The 24,124-nt window shown below is 42.7% G+C and overlaps 1 protein-coding gene across 1 annotated transcript in view; it reads left to right on the forward strand.

Annotated features, from left to right (window-relative positions):
* The window catches only part of LOC126108162 (trypsin-1-like), a 211,431-nt gene that overhangs the window by 62,781 nt on the left and 124,526 nt on the right, over positions 1–24,124 (forward strand). Inside the window, exon 4 of the mRNA XM_049913405.1 lies at positions 18,814–19,044. Within this exon, the coding sequence (XP_049769362.1) occupies positions 18,814–19,044 (231 nt within the window). The remainder of the gene's footprint in view (positions 1–18,813; positions 19,045–24,124) is intronic.

The following is a 24,124-nucleotide window of genomic DNA, read 5'->3' on the forward strand; positions in this document are numbered from 1 at the left end:
TGAAGTCAACAACAAACCTTAGACGCCCGTTGGCAGTGTAGGGTCTTGATTTAATTATAATTTCATTAGTTTTTATTATTTCTCCCTGAACTTCAGTTCCTTTTCCAAATTTCTCTTAGGATTCCTTCACTGCTTGCTCTATGTACAGATTGTTAACATGATGGGCTAGGCTACAACTAATCATTCCCTTCTCAAATACTGCCTCATTTGTGGGTCCTGGTCCTTTGACTCTTTAGGTGCAGCCTGGTTTCTGCACACGTTAATTGCTCTCTGCATTTCATCCCTGATAAATACAAAATTTCCAGTCAGCATTGTCAGAAGCTTTTTCTGAATCTACAAATTCCATGAATATAGTTAATCTTCTAACGTAAGTTGTAAGCCCAGTATTACATTTACATCTATATACTTAACTCCGCAAGCCACTGTACGGTGCATGGTGGAGGGTACCTTGAACCACTACTAATGATTTCCCTTCCCATTCCACTCAGCTATTCGTTTCTGTTTGGGCCATAATTTCTTTTATCTTATTTTCATGGACTCTACATGAAATGTATGTTGGTGAGAGTAGAATTGCTCCGAGTCAGCTTGAAATACTGGTTTTCTAAATTTTCTCAATAGCGTTCCTCGAAAAGAATGTCACCTGACCTTCAGGGATTCCCAGTTGACTTCCCTAAGCATCGCTGTAATACTTGTATGTTGATTGAATCTATTGGTAACAAGCCCTAGAGCCTGCCTCTGGATTGCTTCAATGTCTTCCGTTAATCCGAACTGACCACTACGGTCGCAGGTTCGAATCCTGCCTCGAGCACGGATGTGTGTGATGTCCTTAGGTTGGTTAGGTTTAAGTAGTTCTAAGTTCTGGGGGACTGATGACCTCAGCAGTTAAGTCCCATAGTGCTCAGAGCCATTTGAACCATTTAATCCGAACTGGTGGGGATCGCAAACACTTCAGTACTAACCAAGAATGGCTCGCCCTAGTGTCCCATATATGGTGTTTTCTCACAATCTGTTGGTTATGAACTGTAGATTAAAACTGAAGAAACTGCAAAAAGGTGGGAATTTAAGGAGATGGGACCTGGATAAACTGACTAAACCAGAGGTTGTACAGAGTTTCAGGGAGAGAATAGGGGAACAATTGACAAGAATGGGGGAAAGAGATACAGTAGAAGAAGAATGGGTAGCTTTGAGGGATGAAGTAGTGAAGGCAGCAGAGGATCAAGTAGGTAAAAAGACAAGGGCTAGTAGAAATCCATGGGTAACAGAAGAAATATTAAGTTTAATTGATGAAAGGAGAAAATATAAAAATGCAGTAAATGAAGCAGGCAAAAAGGAATACAAACGTCTCAAAAATGATATCGACAGGAAGTGCAAAATGCTAAGCAGGGATGGATAGAGGACAAAAGTAAGGATTTAGAGGCTTATCTCACTAGGGGTAAGATAGATACTGCCTACAGGAAAATTAAAGAGACCTTTGGAGAAAAGAGAACTTGTATGAATATCAAGAGCTCAGATGGAAACCCAGTTCTAAGCAAAGAAGGGAAAGCAGAAAGGTGGAAGGAGTATATAGAGGGTCTATACAGGGGCGATGTACTTGAGGACAATATTATGGAAATGGAAGAGGATGTAGATGAAGATGAAATGGGAGATATGATATTGCGTGAAGAGTTTGACAGAGCACTGAAAGACCTGAGTCAAAACAAAGCTCCGGGAGTAGACAACATCCATTAGAACTACTGACATCCTTGGGAGAGCCAGTCCTAACAAAACTCTACCATCTGGTGAGCAAGATGTATGAGACAGGCGAAATACCCTCAGACTTCAAGAAGAATATAATAATTCCAATCGCACAGAAAGCTGGTGTCGACAGATGTGAAAATTACCGAACTATCAGTTTAATAAGTCACAGCTGCAAAATACTAACGCGAATTCTTTACAGACAAATGGAAAAACTGGTAGAAGCTGACCTCGGGGAAGATCAGTTTGGATTCCGCAGAAATATCGGAACATGTGAGGCAATACTGACCCTACGACTTATCTTAGAAGCTAGATTAAGGAAAGGCAAACCTACTTTTCTAGCATTTGTAGACTTAGAGAAAGCTTTTGACAATGTTGACTGGAATACTCTCTTTCAAATTCTGAAGGTGGCAGGGGTAAGATACAGGGAGCAAAAAGCTATTTACAGTTTGTACAGAAACCAGATGGCAGTTATAAGAGTCGAGGGACATGAAAGGGAAGCAGTGGTTGGGAAGGGAGTGAGACAGGGTTGTAGCCTCTCCCTGATGTTATTCAATCTCTATATTGAGCAAGCAGTGAAGGAAACAAAAGAAGTAGTTATTAAAATTCATGGAGAAGAAATAAAAACCTTGAGGTTTGCCGATGACATTGTAATTCTGTCAGAGACAGCAAAGGACTCGGAAGAGCAGTTGAACAGAATGGACAGTGTCTTGAAAGGAGGATATAAGATGAACATCAACAAAAACAAAACGAAGATAATGGAATGTAATTGAATTAAGTCGGGTGATACCGAGGGAATTAGATTAGGAAATGAGACGCTTAAAGTTGTAAATGAGTTTTGCTATTTGGGCAGCAAAATAACTGATGATGGTTGAAGTAGAGAGGATATAAAATGTAGACTGGCAATGGCAAGGAAAGCGTTTCTGAAGAAGAGAAATTTGTTAACATCGAGTATAGATTTAAGTGCAAGGAAGTCGTTTCTGAAAGTATTTGTATGGAGTGTAGCCACATGGACGATAAATAGTTTGGACAAGGAGAGAATAGAAGCTTTCGAAATGTGGTGCTACAGAAGAATGCTGAAGATTAGATGGGTAGATCACATAACTAATGAGGTGATATTGAATAGAATTGGGGAGAAGAGGAATTTGTGGCACAACTTGACTAGAAGGAGGGATCGGTTGGTAGGACATGTTCTGAGGCATCAAGAGATCACCAATTTAGTATTGGAGGGCAGCGTGGAGGGTAAAAATCGTAGAGGGAGACCTAGAGATGAATACACTTAGCAGATTCAGAAGGATGTAGGCTGAGTAGGTACTGGGAGATGAAGAAGCTTGCACAGGATAGAGTAGCATGGAGAGCTGCATCAAACCAGTCTCAGGACTGAAGACCAGAACAACAACAACTACTTTACTGATGAACGACACTTTCCTAAAACTCTTCCCAATTAACCGTGACTGTTTGCCTTTCCCACTACAGTCCTTACACAGTCGTTCCATTTCAGTTTGCAGCATTACCCCTGGATACTTAATTGACCTGACTGTGTCAAGTAGCACATTACTAATGGCTGTCATTCAGCACATTCCCTTACAGTCACCCAACAATGACACCTTTTCGTACAACACAGCATCAGCAGCAAACAGCTGCAGTTTGCTGCTCACCCTGTCAATCATATCATTTATGTATATTGAGAATAATAGCAGTCCTATTACACTTCCCTGGTGCAGTCCTGATGCTAACTTTGTCTCTGATGAACGCACTGGGTCGTAACTTACAAGGGAAGTAAAATATACAAACTGAGTAGTCCATGCGCTATGTAGGCAACATCAAGGAGGCTGTGACCTCAGGAGCGCCGTGGTCCTGTGGTTAGCGTGAGTAGCTGCGGAATGAGAGGTCCTTGGTTCAAGTCTTCCCTCGACTGAAAATTTTACTTTCTTTATGTTATGTGTCGACAGAAGTGCCGACACAGTGTTATTTTGAAGGGGCCGAATAGGCACGCTATAAGCTCACCCAGAATATCGTGAAGTCTGAAACAGGATGCTCAATGAATGCTAATAAGAAAAGTACGTTGCTTTGGGAATACTTAACTTTAATCCATCCTTTTGGTATACATCGTTTATGGTGAATACAAGTAAGACTCTCTCCAGATATGGTTAACTGCGCCTTGCTAGGTCGTAGCTATGGACTTAGCTGAAGGCTATTCTAACTGTCTCTCGGCAAATGAGAGTAAGGCTTCGTCAGTATAGTCGCTAGCAAAGTCGTCATACAACTGGGGCGAGTGCTAGTCCGCCTCTCTAGACCTGCCATGTGGTGGCGCTACGCGGGTCCAACATGTACTAATGGACCGCGGCCGATTTAAGCTACCACCTAGCAAGTGTGGTGTCTGGCGGTGACACCACACTTTATTTTCGCAAAGTTATGATCTGTCCGTTCGTTCACTGACGTCTGTTCACTGTAATAAGTGTAGTGTCTGTGTTTTGCAACCACACTGCAAAACCGTGCGATTAGTAGACGAAAGGACGTGCCTCTCCAATGGGAACCGATAACATTTGATCGCAAGGTCATAGGTCAAGTCCGCCGCTCGTGGTCTCGCGGTAGCGTTCTCGCTTCCCGAGCACGGGGTCCCGGGTTCGATTCCCGGCGGGGTCAGGGATTTTCACCTGCCTCGAGATGACTGGGTGTTTGTGTTGTCCTCATCATTTCATCATCATCCAGGAAAGTAGGAAAGTGGCGAAATTGGACTGAGCAAAGATCGGGTAATTGTACGGGTGCTGATAACCAAGCAGTTGAGCGCCCCACAAACCAAACATCATCATCATCGTCATAGGTCAACCGAGTCCTCCACAGGAAAACACGTCTGATATATTCTGTAAGACACTGGTGACAGCATGTGCGTCACGTGACACGAATATGTTGTCGACCCACCTAACTTGTACACTTGGCGAATGGGTAAAAAGATTCTTCTACCTTGCCCGATTTAGGTTTTCTTGTGGATGTGATAATCACTCCCGAAAAAGTGATGAAAACATAAGAGTCTGTGACATAAACTGCAACAAATGAATGCAACAGTTTCACAGTCGCACAGTTTTCCCTGTGCTCTGTCAAAACATATGTTTTTAACGTTTTCAAATTTTTCCCTGTGTAGACCGTCAAATCCTGCATATGTGCAAGCAAATCTGAACATGTCATGGAATTTTGGAGAGCGAAGTTGATTATGTGTGAGTGCCTGAACTTTGATAATTGTCTGAAAATAAGAAACCAAAGTTTTCACTCGAGGGAAGACTTGAACCGAGGACCTCTTGTTCCGCAGCTGCTCACGCTAACCACAGGATCACGGTGCTGTCGAGTTCAGACTGTCCTTGATGTTGCCTATCTTGCGCATGGACTACTCAGTTTGTATATTTTGCTTATTTTTTTTTTCATAGTTCTACACAACTTCTTCCTGTTTTCTCGATTGATCTGTGTTCAGTTTTTCAAGGCCTATCCGCTGTGCAGACTTATAACTAAATCTGAGAGTGGTGCAATGGGGAGGTTCCCTTGTTAGAACTCTTCAAACACTCACACATTTTTGTGGGTGGAAGCTTGTCTCAAGGAAATTTATTGTATTCAAACTGAGAATATGTTCAACATTTCTGCAGCAAACTAGTGTTAGAGATTGATCTAATTTAGCAGGTCAGTTAATTACCTCACATATTCTGCATTTCTTCTAAACTTCCTTGAGATCTGCTTTACCAGTTATTTTTCCATTCTTCTCTAAATAGTTCCTGTCAGTGTTTTGCAAGCATGACGTATAAAGCAGTTTGTTTCATAATTGTCAGACATGCCTTTGTTAGAGATGGAATTGTTACATTCTTGAAATTTGACAATATTTTACCTGTCTTTTGGTATTTTGCCCACCATTTGCATACCAGGTGGAATACTTTTTGTCATGTTTGTTTCTCATAAATATTTTAATAATTCCAAGGGAATATCCTTTGCTCCAGATGCTTTGTTTTGACTTATAACTTTCAGTGTTCTGTTAACATGTTTTCCTGGTAGCACATCTCCCATCTCATCTGCATGTTCTTACACGTGTAATCCATCTTTCCCATAAATATGCATGCTTCTACAGTTTTGCATTTATGCACTGGCCATTCCTCCTTTGTCATTTTGCACTCTATAAGCCATTTTTTTATAAGTTGGTATTTATTTTTATCTTCTTCATTTGCTGCATGTCTACATTTTCTCCTTCCATCAGTTAAATTCTATACTCCATTTGTCATTCAGAGGTTCCTATTGCATATTCTTTTTTCTGCCTAGATGTTCCTCTGCTGCCTTCATTTTCATTTCTTTCTCACAGTCCATGTGCCACTATTTTTCCATTTCTTCCTTTTCCTACCGTTAAATCAGAATAATTTCTGTTGCCCCATCGTACGTTGTTTCAGTCCATTCATCTGCAGAGTTACATACACTTGTACCACTGTGATGAGTGTTGACCTCGTGTCCCATCTTGGCTACAGTAATGCATTTGTCATGTTGCTCATTGTAGTTCACCAGCATTACCATTTTCCTTCATTTTGTGTTGCTATCTGTGTTCTCACATCACCAAAAGTCCTATTCGTCTGCCACTGCATTTGTCTTAATTCCCACCGTATATAACTTCATCGTAGCCATTTCTTGTTTTAAATTCTCTAACCTACTTACCCAATTAATGGGTCTAATATACCACACATCAGCATACACCAGATTTGCTTTTTCTGTATAACAGCATCATCCTTCACCCGCAAGAGGGGACTATTAATACATCTCGGAAATTTTACCACAGTGGATGTCATAATCAAAAAACCATATGGTACAACGATACTTCCTTGAGAAGTAAATGAAGTTATTTTCCCCTTGCTTTCAGTTATGCTGCAATGATGGAGAAAATTACTTGTTTCAAGAGATCACTTGTGTTCAAACTTTTTGTAAGGTCATTGATTACTTGGCTTCTCCAACTTACAACCAAACTCTCATCTTCCAGTCTAACTAGACTTCCAGTTACAATGAAAATTGGTGTATCCACACTACCTCCATTCATTTATGGAAGCTGTGACATCAGTGGTTGAAGGCAACATACCATGTCCTGTTGGGGTCACGAATAAACTAAGTACAGCCAGTAACTTCAGATTTGTTTTTTGAAATGCATTACCTCTCTTCATGTCATCTCTCATTGGTTACCTAAAACAGTGCTCCCAATGACTATGTGAAAGAGACATAGTCAGCTTGTGCACTAAGGAATGAAGAACTGACTTTTGCCATTTTGTTTGTTCCTTATCCATACAAAAAACAAAAAGGGGAAAAAAAAAGAATCGTCCTTCCATTTAACATATTTGTTCTAAAATTGCTATCTGTTGTTCCTTCTACTTGTATATTTCTTTGTAAATCTTAGAGTTCTTGAATCTAATTTCTCTTGCCAGAGGTATTTTAGGATATTTTTAGTTAATGTGCTAGCGTCCATTCCATACAAATCGTCAAAAAATATCAGTCTCCTATTTCTTATTATTCATTACATTTCCTACAGTGATATATTGCAGCATTACCTCATAATTTTCCAGAATATTTTCATTTTTAGTGGACTCAATATAATTCTTCTCCGAAATTTCTAGTTTTTCCCACTTGTAATGCAGTATTATTAACACATTGAGCATGAAGCTGATTTTACTGGGCTTTCCACAAATGCAGCAGTCCCATGTGCCAGCAACCAACTGACATGTGCATTCGAGTGAAAAGGAAAATGCGACAATTGGAAGAGGGGTCTGTCAAAAACCAAAATTTGTTACTGAATACTGTAACGGAAAAACTGGTACTGACCTTCTCATCAGATGAGAGCATGTAGAAGTCCATTGAGAAAGACAGTAAAATGGTATCAAAAGTCAGCATTCGATTTCCTTTTCAATGGCACAGTTGTGTGTGTTGTTGTAAGTACTCAGATATGAGTCAGAACAGAAAGTGTCAATCGTAGTATTTTGGGAACAGTTGGCAGATGCTCCCACATGGCATTCATGAAGAAACTTCAGTCGGTCTCAACAGAAGAAGATTCAAATACCAGCTGGACAAAAAGGAAGGAAAGATGCAAAAAGTGCATAGATATTGTTCTAACTGTCAAAAGACAACACAATTAAAAACACAAAAATGAAGACAGTAACTTGTTCTCGAAAGAACAGTTACTGTTGATGACCGTGCAGCTTTTCCCTGGAATAAATGATGACTAACTGAAAACCTCAGCTGCTGACAGGCGTTGTTGATATACCTCAATGTTGACAGCTGAAAATGTTCACCCCGACCGGGACTCGAACCCGGGATCTCCTGCTTACATGGCAGATGCTCTATCCATGTGAGCCACCGAGGACACGGATGAATAGCGCGACTGCAGGGACTTATCCCTTGCACGTTTCCCGTGAGACTCACATTCTCAACTGTCCACAATTCTATATATGTATTGTACCTTATAGACATTTGCCCAACCACTCATTACTCGCGCACGCTTTGGCGATTCCCGTAAGAGTTTGGCCAACCTGTACGCATTCACACAGACGAAGGTCAATGGCTGGGTAGCCTTTAACTATATATACGAAGACAGTAACTTGTTCTCGAAAGAACAGTTGCTGTTGATGACCATGCAGCTTTTCCCTGGAATAAATGATGACTAACTGAAAACTCTTATGGGAATCGCCAAAGCATGTGCGAGTAAAGAGTGGTTGGGCAGATGTCTATAAGGTACAATACATATGTAGAATTGTGGACAGTTGAGAGTTGAGAATGTGAGTCTCACGGGAAGCGTGCAAGGGATAAGTCCCTGCAGTCGCGCTATTCATCTGTGTCCTCGGTGGCTCACATGGATAGAGCATCTGCCATGTAAGCAGGAGATCCTGGGTTCGAGTCCCGGTTGAGGTACACATTTTCAGCTGTCCACATCGAGGTATATCAACAACGCCTGTCAGCAGCTGAGGTTTTCAGTTAGTCATCATTTATTCCAGGGAAAAGCTGCACGGTCAAGATAACCGGCGGGCGCTCCAGCATCACAAGCGGCATCCACCTTTAGAAAACCTCGTCGCCTTTAAACGGCTCCATGCGCAGACCCACCGCATCGTTCGCCAACACAAGCAGGAGTGCTGGGAGCGGTATATGTCCACCGTTGGCCTCCATGTCTCTCCATCGCAGGTCTGGGCCGAGATCCGACCCCTCTATGGCTATCGGACCCCTGTCAGCGTCCCTGCGCTCTCACTGAATGGAGCAGTTTGTACTGACTCCAACGCAATTGACAACCGCTTGGCAGAGCATTTTGCTCTGAGTTCCGCTTCTGCGAATTACCCACTGGCCTTCCGCTACATCAAAGAGCGGATGGAACTTCGGAGCCTTTCATTTCGCACCCACCATCCAGGATCGTTCAATGTTCCATTCAGTGAGTGGGAATTTCGCAGTGCCCTAGCCGCTTGCCCTGATACCGCTCCCGGGCCAGATCGCATCCACTGTCAGATGCTGAAACACCTTTCAGTGGACTGCCAGCGATGCCTCCTCGACCGTTACAACTGTCTCTGGGTCGAGGGTGAGTTTCCGTCACAATGGCGGGAAAGCATTGTCCTCCCCGTTTTGAAACCTGGCAAGAACCCTTTGGAGTTGGACAGCTACCACCCCATTAGCCTCACCAACGTTCTTTGCAAGTTTCTCGAACGGATGGTGAGCCGGCGATTGAGTTGGGTACTAGAGTCTCGGGGCCTCCTGGCTCCGTCTCAGGGTGGGTTCCGTAAAGGCCGCTCTGGCGCCGACAATCTGGTGGGCCCGGAGTCCACCATCCGTACGGCCTTTGCCTGCCATCAGCACCTCGTCGCTGTCTTTTTTGACATGCGGAAGGTGTACGATACGACGTGGCGCCATCACATCCTCTCTACACTTCACGATTGGGGTCTTCGGGGTCCGCTGCCGATTTTCGTACGCAATTTTCTGTCGCATCGTACCTTCCACGTGCAAGTCGCGGCCTCCCGTAGTTCCTCCCAAGTTCAGGAGAACTGGGTACCACAGGGATCAGTCTTAAGTGTCTGCCTGTTTTTAATTGCAATTAACGGGCTCGCTGCAGCGGTGGAAACGTCTGTCTCCGATTCGTTGTATGCTGACGACTTCTGCCTCTACTATAGCTCCATTTTCATTGCCGCTGCTGAGCGTCAGCTGCAGGGCACTATCCGCAAGGCACAGTCTTGAGCTGTAGCGACGGCTTCCAGTTTTCAGCTGCCGAGACCTGCGTTATGCATTTCTGCCGGCGATGTACTGTTCACCCGGAGCCGCGGCTTTATCTCGACGGCGAACTTCTGGCTGTGGTGGAGACATGTAGGTTTTTGGGTGTGGATTTTTATGCCCGTTGACTCGGCTGCCTCATGTCCGGCAGCTTAAACAGATGTGTTGGCGGCATCTAAATGCTCTGCTACGCTCGAGCCACAGCGGCTGGAGTGCCGACCGATCCACTCTCTTACGGCTCTACCGGGCGTTAATCCAGTCGCGTCTGGATTATGGGAGCCTGGGTTACAGATCGGCATCCCCATCTGCATTGCGGGTGCTGGACCCAGTCCTTCACAGCGGGATGCGCCTCGCCACTGGTGCTTTCCGGACCAGCCCTGTGAACAGCTTACTTGCAGAGGCAGGTGTCCCTCCACTGCAGTTACAGCGGCACCATTTACTGGCCACTTATGCTGCCCACATTTTTAGCTTGCCTGGGCATCCAAATTATCGTCTTCTGTTCCCACAGTCGGTCGTCCATCTACCAGAACGTCGGCCCCGGTCGGGTTGTCCGATCGCGGTCTGAGTCGGAGAGCTTCTCTCACGGCTTGAGGTTTTCCCTCTTCCACCTCCTTTCCAGGCCCCTCTGCGTACACCCCCGTAGTGCGTGCCCCGCCCTTGCTTTCGGTTCGGATTGGCACACGGACCGAAGGACTCGGTCCCTCCGAAGGCCTTCCGCCACCGCTTTCTATCGATCCTTGCCACGTATTGGGACTCTGGCGTTGTTTATACTGACGGTTCGACAGTTGCTGGTCATGTCGGTTATGCTCTGACGCTAGGGGACCACTACGAATGACATTCCTTGCCGGCTGGCTGCAGCGTTTTCACTGCTGAGCTAGTCGCCATCTTTCGTGCCCTAGAGTATATCCGCTCCTGCTTAGGTGAGTCCTTCGTTATCTGTAGCGACTCCCTGAGCAGTTTACGAGCTGTCCACCAGTGCTTCCCTCGCTCTCGTCTGGTGACGGCTGTCCAGGAGTCCGTCCGTACTCTTGCCCGTTGTGGCTGGTCTGTGGTCTTTGTGTGGACCCCTGGTCATGTGGGCATCCCGGGCAATGAACATGTTGACCACCTGGCCAAACAGGCCACCAGTGAACAGACTTTGGACATTGGCCTCCCGGAGACTGATTTGCGAGCTGTCTTACTCCGCAAAGTTTCCGAACTTTGGGACACTGAATGGCACGCCCTGCCTTCACCGAACAAACTTCGGGCCATCGAGGAGGATACCGGTGTGTGGTGCTCCTCCTTGCGGGTCTCTCGCGAGGAGTCTGTTGTCCTCTGCGGGCATACGCGGATAACGCATGGCCACTTATTGCGACGTGAGGACCCACCTTTATGTCGCTGTGGATCCGTTTTGATGGTGGTCCACATTTTGTTGGAGTGTCCACTTTTAGCTGTGCTCGGGCAGTCGTTCGCACTGCCTGACACGCTCCCTGCCCTTTTAACAAATGACACTGCCATGTCAGGCTTAGTTTTGCCTTTTATTTGGGCAGGGGGTTTTTATCACTTAATCTGAGTGTTATGTTTTTTTTATGTTGAGTCTGGCCTTTGGTCTACGATTTTAGATTGAGTTTTTAATGTGTTTCTCGGTGGTTGGCTTTTCCTTTTTTTTCTCTACAGTCGGCCAACCTCCGTCACACTCTGTGTGATTTTAGTTCGTTTTGTCTGGTCTTTGTCTAAGTTTCTCTTGTCCTGTGTTGCCTGTCATCTTTTCCTTGTTCACTTTTATTCTGTGTGGGTGTTATTAAGTTTTGGAGAAAGGGACCGATGACCGTAGCAGTCTGGTCCCTTTAATCCCCCCCAAACCAACCAACCGACCAACACGGTCACGGAATAGTCTATAGACACTTCAGAGTCGCCAACTATTGCACCAGCATCGCCTGCATGCCACTCACAAATACCATGATTAAAAATGTGAACTCAAAAAGATTCCATTTTCTAAAGTAGTCTATGGTTCTTCTCAGGTCTGAAATATCACACACAAAATTCCATGATAACGGTTCAGCTATTTAGTCATAAAAATGTAACAGCTACTTTCACATTCATAATATTAGTGTGGGAGTATGGATTGGCATGGATTAAACACATTGAGGATGTATAAGCATTGTATTCTAGCTGTTATCTATGACTGCACTCACATATCACTGAAGTGAAATGTGTATGGCTTTATTGACCAAGAGAACCCAGTTGTGCTGTTTAAGAACTTGATGCAAGTCTTGTTACTTGACACCACTTTGGTGACTCGCATGTCGATGATGGTAAAATAATGGTGAGGACAATGCACACAGGCCAGACTTGAGCAGGAAAGTAAAGCAACCCGGGTGGGAATTGATCCAAGAACTCATGATCGTGTAACAGCAGTGCTAACCACATGACGACAAGCTGTCCATGCAAATTTAAATACAATAAAGAAGTTACAAGAGATGCGTGAAACTCAGGACTAAAATGTGATGGGTTTGGGACTGATATTAGTTTGAAAATATGGATTAAACACACAGAGAATTGTATAAACATTGTATTTGTTGCATTATGTAGAACATATCAAACAATAAAAACATTTTTGTAAATATGATAAAAGTTCAAAAGTCAAAGAGTAAGTAGCTATTTTGAAGAATAATTGTTGCTGTTGTTGTGGTCTTCAGTCCTGAGACTGGTTTGCTGCAGCTCTCCATGCTACTCTATCCTGTGCAAGCTTAATCATCTCCCAGTACCTACTGCAACCTACATCCTTCTGAATTGCTTGGTGTATTCATCTCTTGGTCTCCCTCTATGATTTTTACCCTCCACGCTGCCCTCTAATGCTAAATTGGTGATCCCTTGATGCCTCAGAACGTGCCTACCAATCAATCCCTTCTTCTAGTCAAGTTGTGCCACAAATTCCTCTTCTCCCCAATTCTATTCAATACCTCCTCATTAGTTACGTGATCTACCCATCTAATCTTCAGCATCCTTCTGTAGCACCACATTTCAAAGGCTTCTATTCTCTTCTTGTCCAAACTATTTATCGACCATGTTTCACTTCCATACATGGCTACACTCCATACAAATACTTTCAGAAATGACTTCCTGACGCTTAAATCTATTCTCGATATTAACAAATTTCTCTTCTTCAGAAACGCTTTTCTTGCTATTGCCAGTCTACATTTTAATATCCTCTCTACTTCGACCATCATCAGTTATTTTGCTCCCCAAATAGCAAAACTCCTTTACTACTTTAAGTGTCTCATTTCCTAATCTAATACCTTCAGCATCTCCCGACTTAGTTCGACTACATTTCATTATCCTCGTTTTGCTTTTGTTGATGTTCATCTTATATCCTCCTTTCAAGATGCTATCCATTCTGTTCAACTGCTCTTCCAAGTCCTTTGCTGTCTCTGACAGAATTACAATGTCATCGGCAAACCTCAAGGTTTTTATTTCTTCTATTTCTTCTCCATGGATTAGTAATTATTGTTCCATATTTCAAATTATATTTCTCAAATAAATAAATATGTAGTACCTAAAGAATAATAACAGGAAATGGTCGGAAGAGCGGAGGAGGAACCACTCGAAAATGATGAGGAAATATTGGGAAGAGAGAAAAAAAGATCAAAAAGCCGGGCAAGTGAATTGTTGAACGTGGTCCAAAGATGGCCGAAATCGAAAGAAGAAGAAGAAATATGTAGTACTACACACTTTTTAAAATAGCATTTGTTCTTCTGCAGCATTCAAGCTATCTCCACACCAGATTTAATTACAATCAGTTCAGCAGTTTAGTCATGAAAGCATAACAGACAGTTACTTTTGTATTTATAATATTAGTATGGATTATAAAGGATTTTGGCACACACACACACACACACACACACAGAGAGAGAGACACCCTGTGTGACTGATAATTCACAATCCTACTCACTGTGGAACAAATTAAACATAATAGAAAAGGAAGTGACATACACTGTGACCTGAAAAATTTCTGTCTTTCACAAAGACTCAGGAAATTCAATAGCATCAAAATCTGAATCACATTTCCAAATAACATTTATCCCTACTAGGTAATAAAAAATTATTGAAAAGTAAGCTAAAGGATTTTTTTTTTTTTCAAACAGTCATCCAACACAATTCCATACCATTTCTCAATATGTTCCACCCAACCTGCATTAGTAAAAATTGAGTAGTCATTTGTTTTTCAAGTTTATCAGCTCTTCCCAGCTCTAAAGGTTCTAATATCAGAGCATTTGGAGATATGACCCGTTTGAACCAATGAGCGATACAGGCTCTTCAATTGCATGTTTATACATGCTGAGAAGTTTTGTCTCAGGCTCAGACTTACTACCCTCAGGAATTTTTTAACAGACAAGGGGCTTTTCCCCAACATTCTCTAATTTTGCTGTGTGAGTTTTAATTTGTGTTTCCATTTTATTTGTACAAGATCAATAATATTTTTCTATGTTGTACAATTCATAAGGAAGTTTCTTTGAACTTGTAACGACCAAAACAGTGTTCATTTTATCACTGGAAAATGTCTGAATTACGTTTCCATGTATCTCTGTATCTGAATATAAATTATGTATCTAATATTGTGTCAAATCATTACACATTTTTGTATTGACACGCGCGCGCACACACACACACACACACACACACACACACACACACACACACACACACACACAAATGGATCTACAGAAATAACAACAAAACTGAAGAGGCCAAAATATGTTACGTCAAAGAACTTTGTTCCAAAAGAAGCAAAAAGAAAAGAATAAAGAAAAGAAAACTACTGTATTTTTAATCTTATATTTTGTTAGAGTACAATACAATACAATACAATACTAAAATTTACTCTTCTAGGTACATATCAAATACCTAAAGTCCGTATATTGTATATTATTGTTTTAAGGGGGCGGAGTCAATTATTGCTTGTTTAAATTGAGAATCCAGTCAGTGAACACAGTGGCCATCATCCATGCATTTCTCTTCGCCATATACTCAAACTAGTAATCTTCTTGCATTCTTAAAATACTGCTGTTTTAAACTGTTCCTAGATTTTCCCCTCTGAACATGATTGTTCCTTAAAATATAGTTTTATTCGATATGCAGCAGTAAAATGTCAGTTTCATCAGTGTTGGAAAGCATCTTTCATGTCACATTGTTAGAAAATTGAAAGCAGCATAGACTGCAACCAGTTTGTAGTCAGTGTTGGTAATTCTTGGTTAGCTCGATGGCAAACAATCGTCCAACACTATTCCATACCATTTCTCAATATGTTCCACCCAACTTTCATTTGTAAAAATTGAGTAGCCATTTGTTTTTCAAGCTCATCAGCTCTTCCCAGCACTAAAGGTTCTGATGTGCAGCATTCTGAGACATGATTTGTTTGAACCAATGAGTAATACAGACTCTTCAATTGCATGTTTGTACATGCTGAGAAGTTTCCTCTCAGTCTCAGATTTACTACCCTCAGGAATTTCTTTAAAATCTCTAATTTGAATTGTAGCCATATGGGAAGGATTGTCACTCAGCAAATTGAGGTGTTACATTGCAGACAGGCACATTGAAAAGACCGTGAAATTACTTAAGGGGGGTAGGACGTAAAACGTGCTGACTTGGAGCAGGAGAGGCACCAGAGGACATGTTAATTTCTACTGTGTATACTTTTACAAGTAAATCCATAAAACTTTGTCAGCATGACCAGGAAGGATTCAGGATTCACACTCGTAGCAGCGAAAGTTCAAAAACGTAACAAAATAAAATTTTTTTGTGTGAAATTTCATGATTTTTTTCACTTACTATTGGCTGCATTTGTTACTATCGGTACACTTTTCTTCATGAGTAAGAGAGACTGTTTGATGAATTTTGCACAGCATACAAACCGTACTTACAGGTGTCTGAAACTCTAGAATCTATTTAATTTATGAAAAAATGAATGAGCTGTTACGTTTTAAACTTTATGTTTAGAAAAAAATCAAATTTTGTAGTTGATTACCTCAATTTTTACCACAGTTTTTAATAGAGTTGGAAAATTCTAGAGTCTCATACACCTGTAAGTATGGTTTGTATGCTGTGCAAAATTCATCAAAGAATCTCTCTTACTTGTGAAGAAAAATGTACCTATAGCAACAAATGCAGCCAACAGTAAGTGAAAAAATGATGAAATTTCGTATCTAAAAAAAAAATTATTTTGGTATGTTTTTGCACTTCCACTGCTATGAGTGAATCCTGAATCATTCCTGGTCACGCTGACAAAGTTTTACGAATTTATTTGCAAAAATACGGACAGTAGAAAATAAAATGTCCCTTGGTGCCTCTCCCGCTCCAAGTCCCTACCCCCCTCGAGCTTTCAGACGAGCCCTTCTTCCGAAATACACACGAGTGCAGCTCCCACATGGCCACTATTTCCGGGTGTCGGAGCCTGACTGTGTATGCATCTGATGTGGGCAGCAGTCTGCTGGGGTGGGCGGTTGGGTTAAGTAAGAGGTGGGATGGGGAGGGGAGGGATAGCAGGGTAGCGCTGGGGGAGTTGTGTGCGCCCACAGACTGCACAGCATCTCCCCATCCCTACTATGCTAGCTCTCCAGCTCCACTTGTTACCCACATTGCATGCAGATTCAGTCGGGCTCCAGTGCCTGGGGACAGTGGTGTGTGTGTGTGTGTGTGTGTGTGTGTGTGTGTGTGTGTGTGTGTGTGTGTGTGTGTTTTGAATCATCATATACAGGGTGTTACAAAAAGATACAGGCAGACTTTCAGGAAACATTCCTCACACACAAATAAAGAAAAGATGTTATGTGGACGTGTGTCTGGAAACGCTTACTTTCCATGTTAGAGCTCATTTTAGTTTCATCAGTATGTACTGTACTTCCTCGATTCACCGCCAGTTGGCCCGATTGAAGGAAGGTAATGTTGACTTCGGTGCTTGTGTTGACATGCGACTCATTGCTCTACAGTACTAGCATCGAGCACATCAGTATGTAGCATCAACAGGTTAGTGTTCATCACCAACGTGGTTTTGCAGTCAGTGCAATGTTTACAAATGCGGAGTTGGCAGATGTCCATTTGATGTACGGATTAGCATGGGGCAATAGCCGTGGCGTGGTACGTTTGTATCGAGACAGATTTCCGGAACGAAGGTGTCCCGAAAGGAAGACGTTCGAAGCAATTGATCGGCGTCTTAGGGAGCACGGAACATCCCAGCCTACGACTCGTGACTGGGGAAGACCTAGAACGACGAGGACACCTGCAATGGACGAGGCAATTCTTCGTGCAGTTGACGATAACCCTAATGTCAGCATCAGAGAAGTTGCTGCTGTACAAGGTAACGTTGACACGTCACTGTATGGAGAGTGCTACGGGAGAACCAGTTGTTTCCGTACCGTGTACAGCGTGTGCAGGCACTATCAGGAGCTGATTGGCCTCCACTGGTACACTTCTGCGAACGGTTCATCCGACAATGTGTCAATCCTCATTTCAGTGCAAATGTTCTCTTTGCGGATGAGGCTTCATTCCAACATGATCAAATTGTATATTTTCACACTCGACACTTGTGGGCTGACGAGAACCCGCACGCAATTGTGCAATCACGTCATCGACACATTTTCTGTGAACGTTGGGCAGGCATTGTTGGTGATGTCTCGATTGGTCCCCATGTTCTTCCACCTACGCTCGATGGAGCACGTTATCACGATTTCATTTGGGATACTCTACCTGTGCTGCTAGAACATGTGCCTTTACAAGTACGACACATGTGGTTCGTGCACGATGGAGCTCCTGCACATTTCAGTCAAAGTGTTCATACGCTTCTCGACAACAGATTCGGTGACCGACGGATTGGTAGAGGCGGACCAATTCCGTGGCCTCCACACTCTCCTGACCTCAAACCTCTTGACTTTCATTTATGGGGGCATTTGAAAGCTCTCGTCTACGCAACCCCGGTACCAAATGTAGAGACTCTTCGTGCTCGTATTGTGGAAGGCTGTGATACAATACACCATTCTCCAGGGCTGCATCAGCACGTCAGGGATTCCGTGCGACAGAGGGTGGATGCACATATCCTCGCTAATGGAGGACATTTTGAACATTTCCTGTAACAAAGTGTTTGAAGTCACTCTGCTACATTCTGTTGCTGTGTGTTTCCATTCCACGATTAATGTGATTTGAAGAGAAGTAATAAAATGAGCTCTAACATGGAAAGTAAGCGTTTCCAGACACATGTCCACATAACATATTTTCTTTCGTTGTGTGTGAGGAATGTTCCCTGAAAGTTTGGCCGTACCTTTTTGTAACACCCTGTATAATGCACAGAAGGTAATATCAAGCTTCTTGGAGATTTTTGTTTTTGATTTCAGTTGCTCATCAGCTGCCACAAACAATTCCATTGACATTTGAAGAAAAATACTAGTTTGCTTTTTATTGACTTACTCTAACACTGTACTTGAAAATGCTGTATCTATATTTAAAAACAATAAACATGGAAAGATTATAATACAAAACATTATAATTCAAAAACAGATTGAAGAGTATTGACAGTAACAATACCCAAAGAGAAGCTGCAGAATAACAGAAGTAGTAAGCAGCTTATGTTGTTCCGTCTAATAAAAAAATAAACCAAAACATCTGGACAAATTAAAAACTGCAGAAAACAAAATCATTTAATTTTAGAAAAATCTTTTAAAAGCGTGTGTATTTTTTCAGGGCCATAGTACTGTTTTAAATTTTTTTCTCTCTGTTTGTACTGGCTTACTAATTTTCAAAATAAGTTTCATCAGTTTTGCCTGTGATTCTGCCTTCTTGTGATTATAAAACTGTGCCCCTCTGCAGGCTGCCAATGTATTTCACACCGTACTGCAACGTGTCGGGCCTGGGGTACGGCAGCAACCTGGAGGATGACAGCAAGGTGGTGCGCTCGACCGACATGTGGATGGGCAACTGGCGAGTGTGCTTGAGCTCGGCCCAGGAGCACCGCATGTGCACCTTCGACCAGGACTTGCGCGCGCCTTGTGTCGGCGACCTCGGCGGCTCCGTACTCTGCGACACCGAGCCCGAGGACAAGTAAGTGCTACTGCTCGTTGCCACAGTCACATCTTCCTCCCTCTGTGGCCGAGATGAGCTGCGAGTCGCTCGAGTGACACTATCCTTTTAAGGCACGTTTTCTGGATGAGAGGTAGGTTTGTCCCTTATCCTCCATAAAACCGACCAACATACGGGGGCCATCTGAAAAGTCTGCCCAAAAATAAAAACTTACGTCTTTGGGGTAAAACTTTTTTATTTTTCGACATACCGTATTTACTCGAATCTAAACCGCACTCGAATCTAAGCCGCACCTGAAAACTGATACTCGAAATCAAGGTGAAAGAAAAGTTTTAGACCGCACCTCCAAATCGAAATAAAGTAGGTCCATTGTAACGTGAGACACAATTTAGCTCGAATGGATGAAGATACAGCTACAGAAGATTGGTTCGAGTCGTAAGCTTAGCAGTTAAGCTTTACCAGGTAGCCACTGCTATGTGTCAGGCGCTCCGTCCGTATTTATACGAGTACCGTTCCTTTTTCACGTGCTTCGTCTAGTTTGAATCGATTGCTTATTTTGCTTTGATCTGATAAGTGCCATTCTCTTTGTTACCGGTGTTTACACCACTTTAAGCTGAAAGTGCTGTATTGTATTGTGTCGTGCATTGTTTGTCGCATTCTGATAATGAGTGTTTACGACCTGTCGCCGCTCGCGGCATGGCGCGCTTTTGTGCGCACTACTGCGGCTTACAATAAAAAAAGGAAAGGAATTGTCTCATAAGCGAAACAATGTCAAGTGACTGCTATTTGTTGTTGCTTGCGCGGCTGCTTTCTTTGATAATGATCAACAAGAACCAAATAATATACTGCGTATGATAGAAGATGTTCTGAACCAGAGTTAAGCGAAAAATTTTCTCCGTTTGAAAATCTTTGCAGACGCCTCTTTAGTACATTACATTCTGCACAGAAAATAGTCACCTAAGACTTAAAAATCTATTCAGTTGCCGTGCTTCATTTCTGACTGTATCACTATTCAGCATAAGAATAATACAAACATGATATGATATGTATATTCTTCTGCTGTTGTCTCACTCTAGTTTCGTAGTATATTAGGCAGATAGGATTTAAATGAGATAGCAGCAAACACGAAAGAATACATGGCATAATGTTTACATTCTTCTACCTTTTCTTTTAATTTATTTACTGACGCAGAGGTTTTGGCGCCAGTATTTATCTTTGTGCCTGCAAAGCATGCCTGTGTAGCGCTACATATATTTGACGGCGTAAGTTAATTGTGGTGGCACCTACCAACATTTTTCAGAACTTCCGCTTACTTTGCACTCAATTCTAAGCTGCAGGCGGTTTTTTGGATTATAAAAACTGGAAAAAAGTGTGGCTTAGATTTGAGTAAATACGGTAGTCTCCGTTTAGACTTATACACTTCGTCCAACACTGTTCTAATTTGTTGATCCCTTCCGAATAATAGGAATTGTCAAAGTCTGCAAAATAGCGATTAGTTGCTACAAACACTTCCTCGTTTGAATAAAATCTTTGTCCCGCCAGCCATTTCTTTGAATTGGGGAACAAATAGCAGTCCGAGGGAGCCAAGTCTGGAGAACAGGGGGATGAGAAACGAGTTGGATTTACCGAGCGAGGTGGCACAGTGGTTAGCACACTGGACTCGCATTCGGGAGGATGACGGTTCAATCCCACATCCGGCCGTCCTGATTTAGGTTTTCCGTGATTTCCCTAAATTGCTTCAGGCAAATGCCGGGATGGTTCCTTAGAAAGGGCACGGCCGATTTCCTTCCCCATCCTTCCCTAATCCAAGCTTGTGCTCCGTCTCTAATCACCTCGTTGTCGACGGCACATTAAACATAATCTCCTCCTCCTCTCTTATTTCCATTAATTTTGTGACCACAACTGCTGAGGAGTGTGCTGGTGCATTTTTGATATGGAAAAGGGCTTTTTTACGGTCCAATTGCTGGCATTTTTCTTGACGCTCAGTTTTCAAATGGTCCAATAACAATGAATAATATTCACCTGTAATAGTATTACCCTTTTCCAGATAGTCGATGAGGATTATCCCTTGCAAATCCAAAAAGAGAGTCACCATAACCTTTCCGGCCAAAGGAATGGTCTTCGCCTTTTTTGGTGCAGATTCTCCCTTCGTAACCCATTGCTTAGATTGTTGTTTGGTCTCAGGAGTATAGTAATGCAACCATGTTTCATACACAGTGATGAAACGATGCTTAAAGTCCTGCGGCTTCTTCCTGAACAGCTGCAAACCATCCTTGCAACACTTCACACGATTCCGTTTTTGATCAAGCGCGAGCAATTGTGGAACACTTCTTGCGGATAGCTTTCTCATGTCCAAATGTTTATGCAAAATATTATGTACCCATTCATTCAAGATGTCCACAGCACCAGCTATCTCCCGCACCTTAACTCTTCTGTCATCCATCACCGTATCATGGATTTTATCAATGATTTCTGGAGTCGTAACCTCCACAGGGCGTCCAGAACGTTCGGCATCACTTGTGCCCATATGGCCACACTGAAAATTTTGAAACGACTTATAAACTGTTCTAATCGAAGGTGCAGAGTCACCATAATGTTCATCAAGCTTCTCTTTAGTTTCCTGATTCATTTTGCCTTCCTTAAACTAATGTTTAATCACCACACAAAATTCTTTTTCGTCCATTTTTTGGCAATATGGCTGAAACTAGGCATGCGTTCTTTCCAAAGATACTACTAACTAAACATGGCCTGGATATGCGCTGGTGGTGCCATCTCTCGGACTTTTCAAACACCCCTCGTACAGCTCCTGCAGTTATTTCTATATGCCATCCATTCAGCTAAAGTTATCAGCAACAACTCGTATCATAATGTGTGCCCAACCATCTTGTCTTTTCAAATTGTTATATGCTTCATTAGACTATTTGTTTTTCAGTGACTCATTGCATGAGACATATGTTACTTAAATGATCAAACCACTTGATCTTAAACAGTTACCACATTCTAAAAGCTCATGTCATCTTCTCAATTGTCCACAGTTTGTATCCGTAGAGAGCTGAGCTCAGAACGTGAATGTTTAACTTTTCATGAATCTTTCTGTGCTCCAGAATTTGCCCTATTGTGCAAATTTTCTTTTGTGGCAAACAACTGCCACATCAAGCTCGTCCTTTACTTCCTTCACTGCCTCTTCAATATACAGGGTTGTTCTAAATGATGGACCCATTTTCAAAAATTCGTCTGTATTCAAGTACACATCTATAACGAACAAGCTTTATACCAATGAAAAGAGGAAATTTTAAAGTTTTTGGCAGACAGCAGCCGGCGGGTGGTGACAGTTTCTGAAGCGGCCGGTAGAGTTCGCGCGGCTATAGGGATGTCATTCTATTTCACTGCCAGTTGTTACTTGTGAGTGAGATGGTGACCGTGGAGTACAAGGTTTTCTTGAAGCAATCTTTTACATCTGTATACACTACTGGCCATTAAAATTGCTGCACCAAGAAGAAATACACATGATAAACTGATTAGAATTGACATGTGATTACATTTACTCAATTTGGGAGCATAGATCCTAAGAAATCAGTACCCAGAACAACCACCTCTGGCCGTAATAACAGCCTAGATACACCTGGGCATTGAGTAAAACAGAGCTTGGAAGATGTGTACAGGTACAGCTGCCCATGCAGCTTCAACATGATAGCACAGTTCATCAAGAGTAGTGACTGGCGTATTGTGACGAGTCAGTTGCTCGGCCACCATTGACCACACGTTATCAATTGGTCAGAGGTCTGGAGAATGTGCTGGCCAGGGCAGCAGTCGAACATTTTCTGTATCCAGAATGGCCCGTACAGGACCTGCAACATGCGGTCGTGCATTATCCTGCTGAAATGTAGGGTTTCGCAGGGATCAAGTGAAAGGTAGAGCCACGGGTCGTAACACATCTGAAATTTAACGTCGACTGTTCAAAGTGCCGTCAATGCGAACGAGAGGTGACCGAGACTTGTAACCAATGGCACCCTACACCATCACGCCGGGTGACACGCCAGTATGGCGACAACGAATACACGCTTGCAATGTGCATTCTCTACGATGTCGCCAAACACGGATGCGACCATCGTGATGCTGTAAACAGAACCTGGATTCATCCGAAAAAATGACGTTTTGCCATTCGTGCGCCCAGGTTTGTCATCAAGTACACCATCACAGGCGCTTCTGTCTGTGATGCAGCATCAAGGGCAACTGCAGCCATGGTCTCAGAGCTGATAGTCCATGCTGCTGCAAACGTTGTCAAACTGTTCGTGCAGATGGTTGTTGTCTTGCAAACGTCCCCATCTGTTGACTCAGGGATCGAGACGTGGCTGCACGATCAGTTACAGCCATGTGGATAAGATGCCTGTCATCTCAACTGCTAGTGATACAAGGCCGTTGGGATCCAGCACAGCATTCCGTATTACCCTCCTGAACCCACCGATTCCATATTCTGCTAACAATCATTGGATCTCGACCAACGCGAGCAGCAATGTCGTGATACGATAAACCGCAATTGCGATAGGCTACAATATGACCTTTATCAATGTCAGAAACGTGATGGTACGCATTTCTCCTCCTTACAAGAGGTATCACAACAACGTTTCATCAGGCAAAGCTGGTCAACTGCTGTTTGGGTATGAGAAATCGGTTGAAAACTTTCCTCATGGCAGCACGTTGTAGGTGTCGCCACCGTTGCCAAACTTGTGTGAATGCTCTGAAAAGCTAATCATTTGCATATCACAGCATCTTCTTCCTGTCGTTTAAATTTCGCGTCTGTAGCACGTCATCTTCTTGGTGTAGCAATTTTAATGGCCAGTAGTGTAAATACTTCCTTACAGAGTAGTCCTTTTATTTTGTATAGAAAAATCGCCACAGTAGCTTAGTGTATGTTGCTGTTTCTGAACTAGAGTGTGCATTATTTTCCACAGAGGTGGAAACATTGTTTTGAATAACAAAAAGTGTATCACAATCAAGTGTGAAAACTTTCTATCTACAAATGTTAAAAATGTAGGTCTGTCATTCTTTAACCTGTCTTTTAAGGTACACTATGTGATCAAGAGTATCCGGACACTTGGCT

The sequence above is a fragment of the Schistocerca cancellata genome, chromosome 11, assembly GCF_023864275.1.
Source record: "Schistocerca cancellata isolate TAMUIC-IGC-003103 chromosome 11, iqSchCanc2.1, whole genome shotgun sequence".
NCBI classification, from domain to species: Eukaryota; Metazoa; Arthropoda; class Insecta; order Orthoptera; family Acrididae; genus Schistocerca; species Schistocerca cancellata.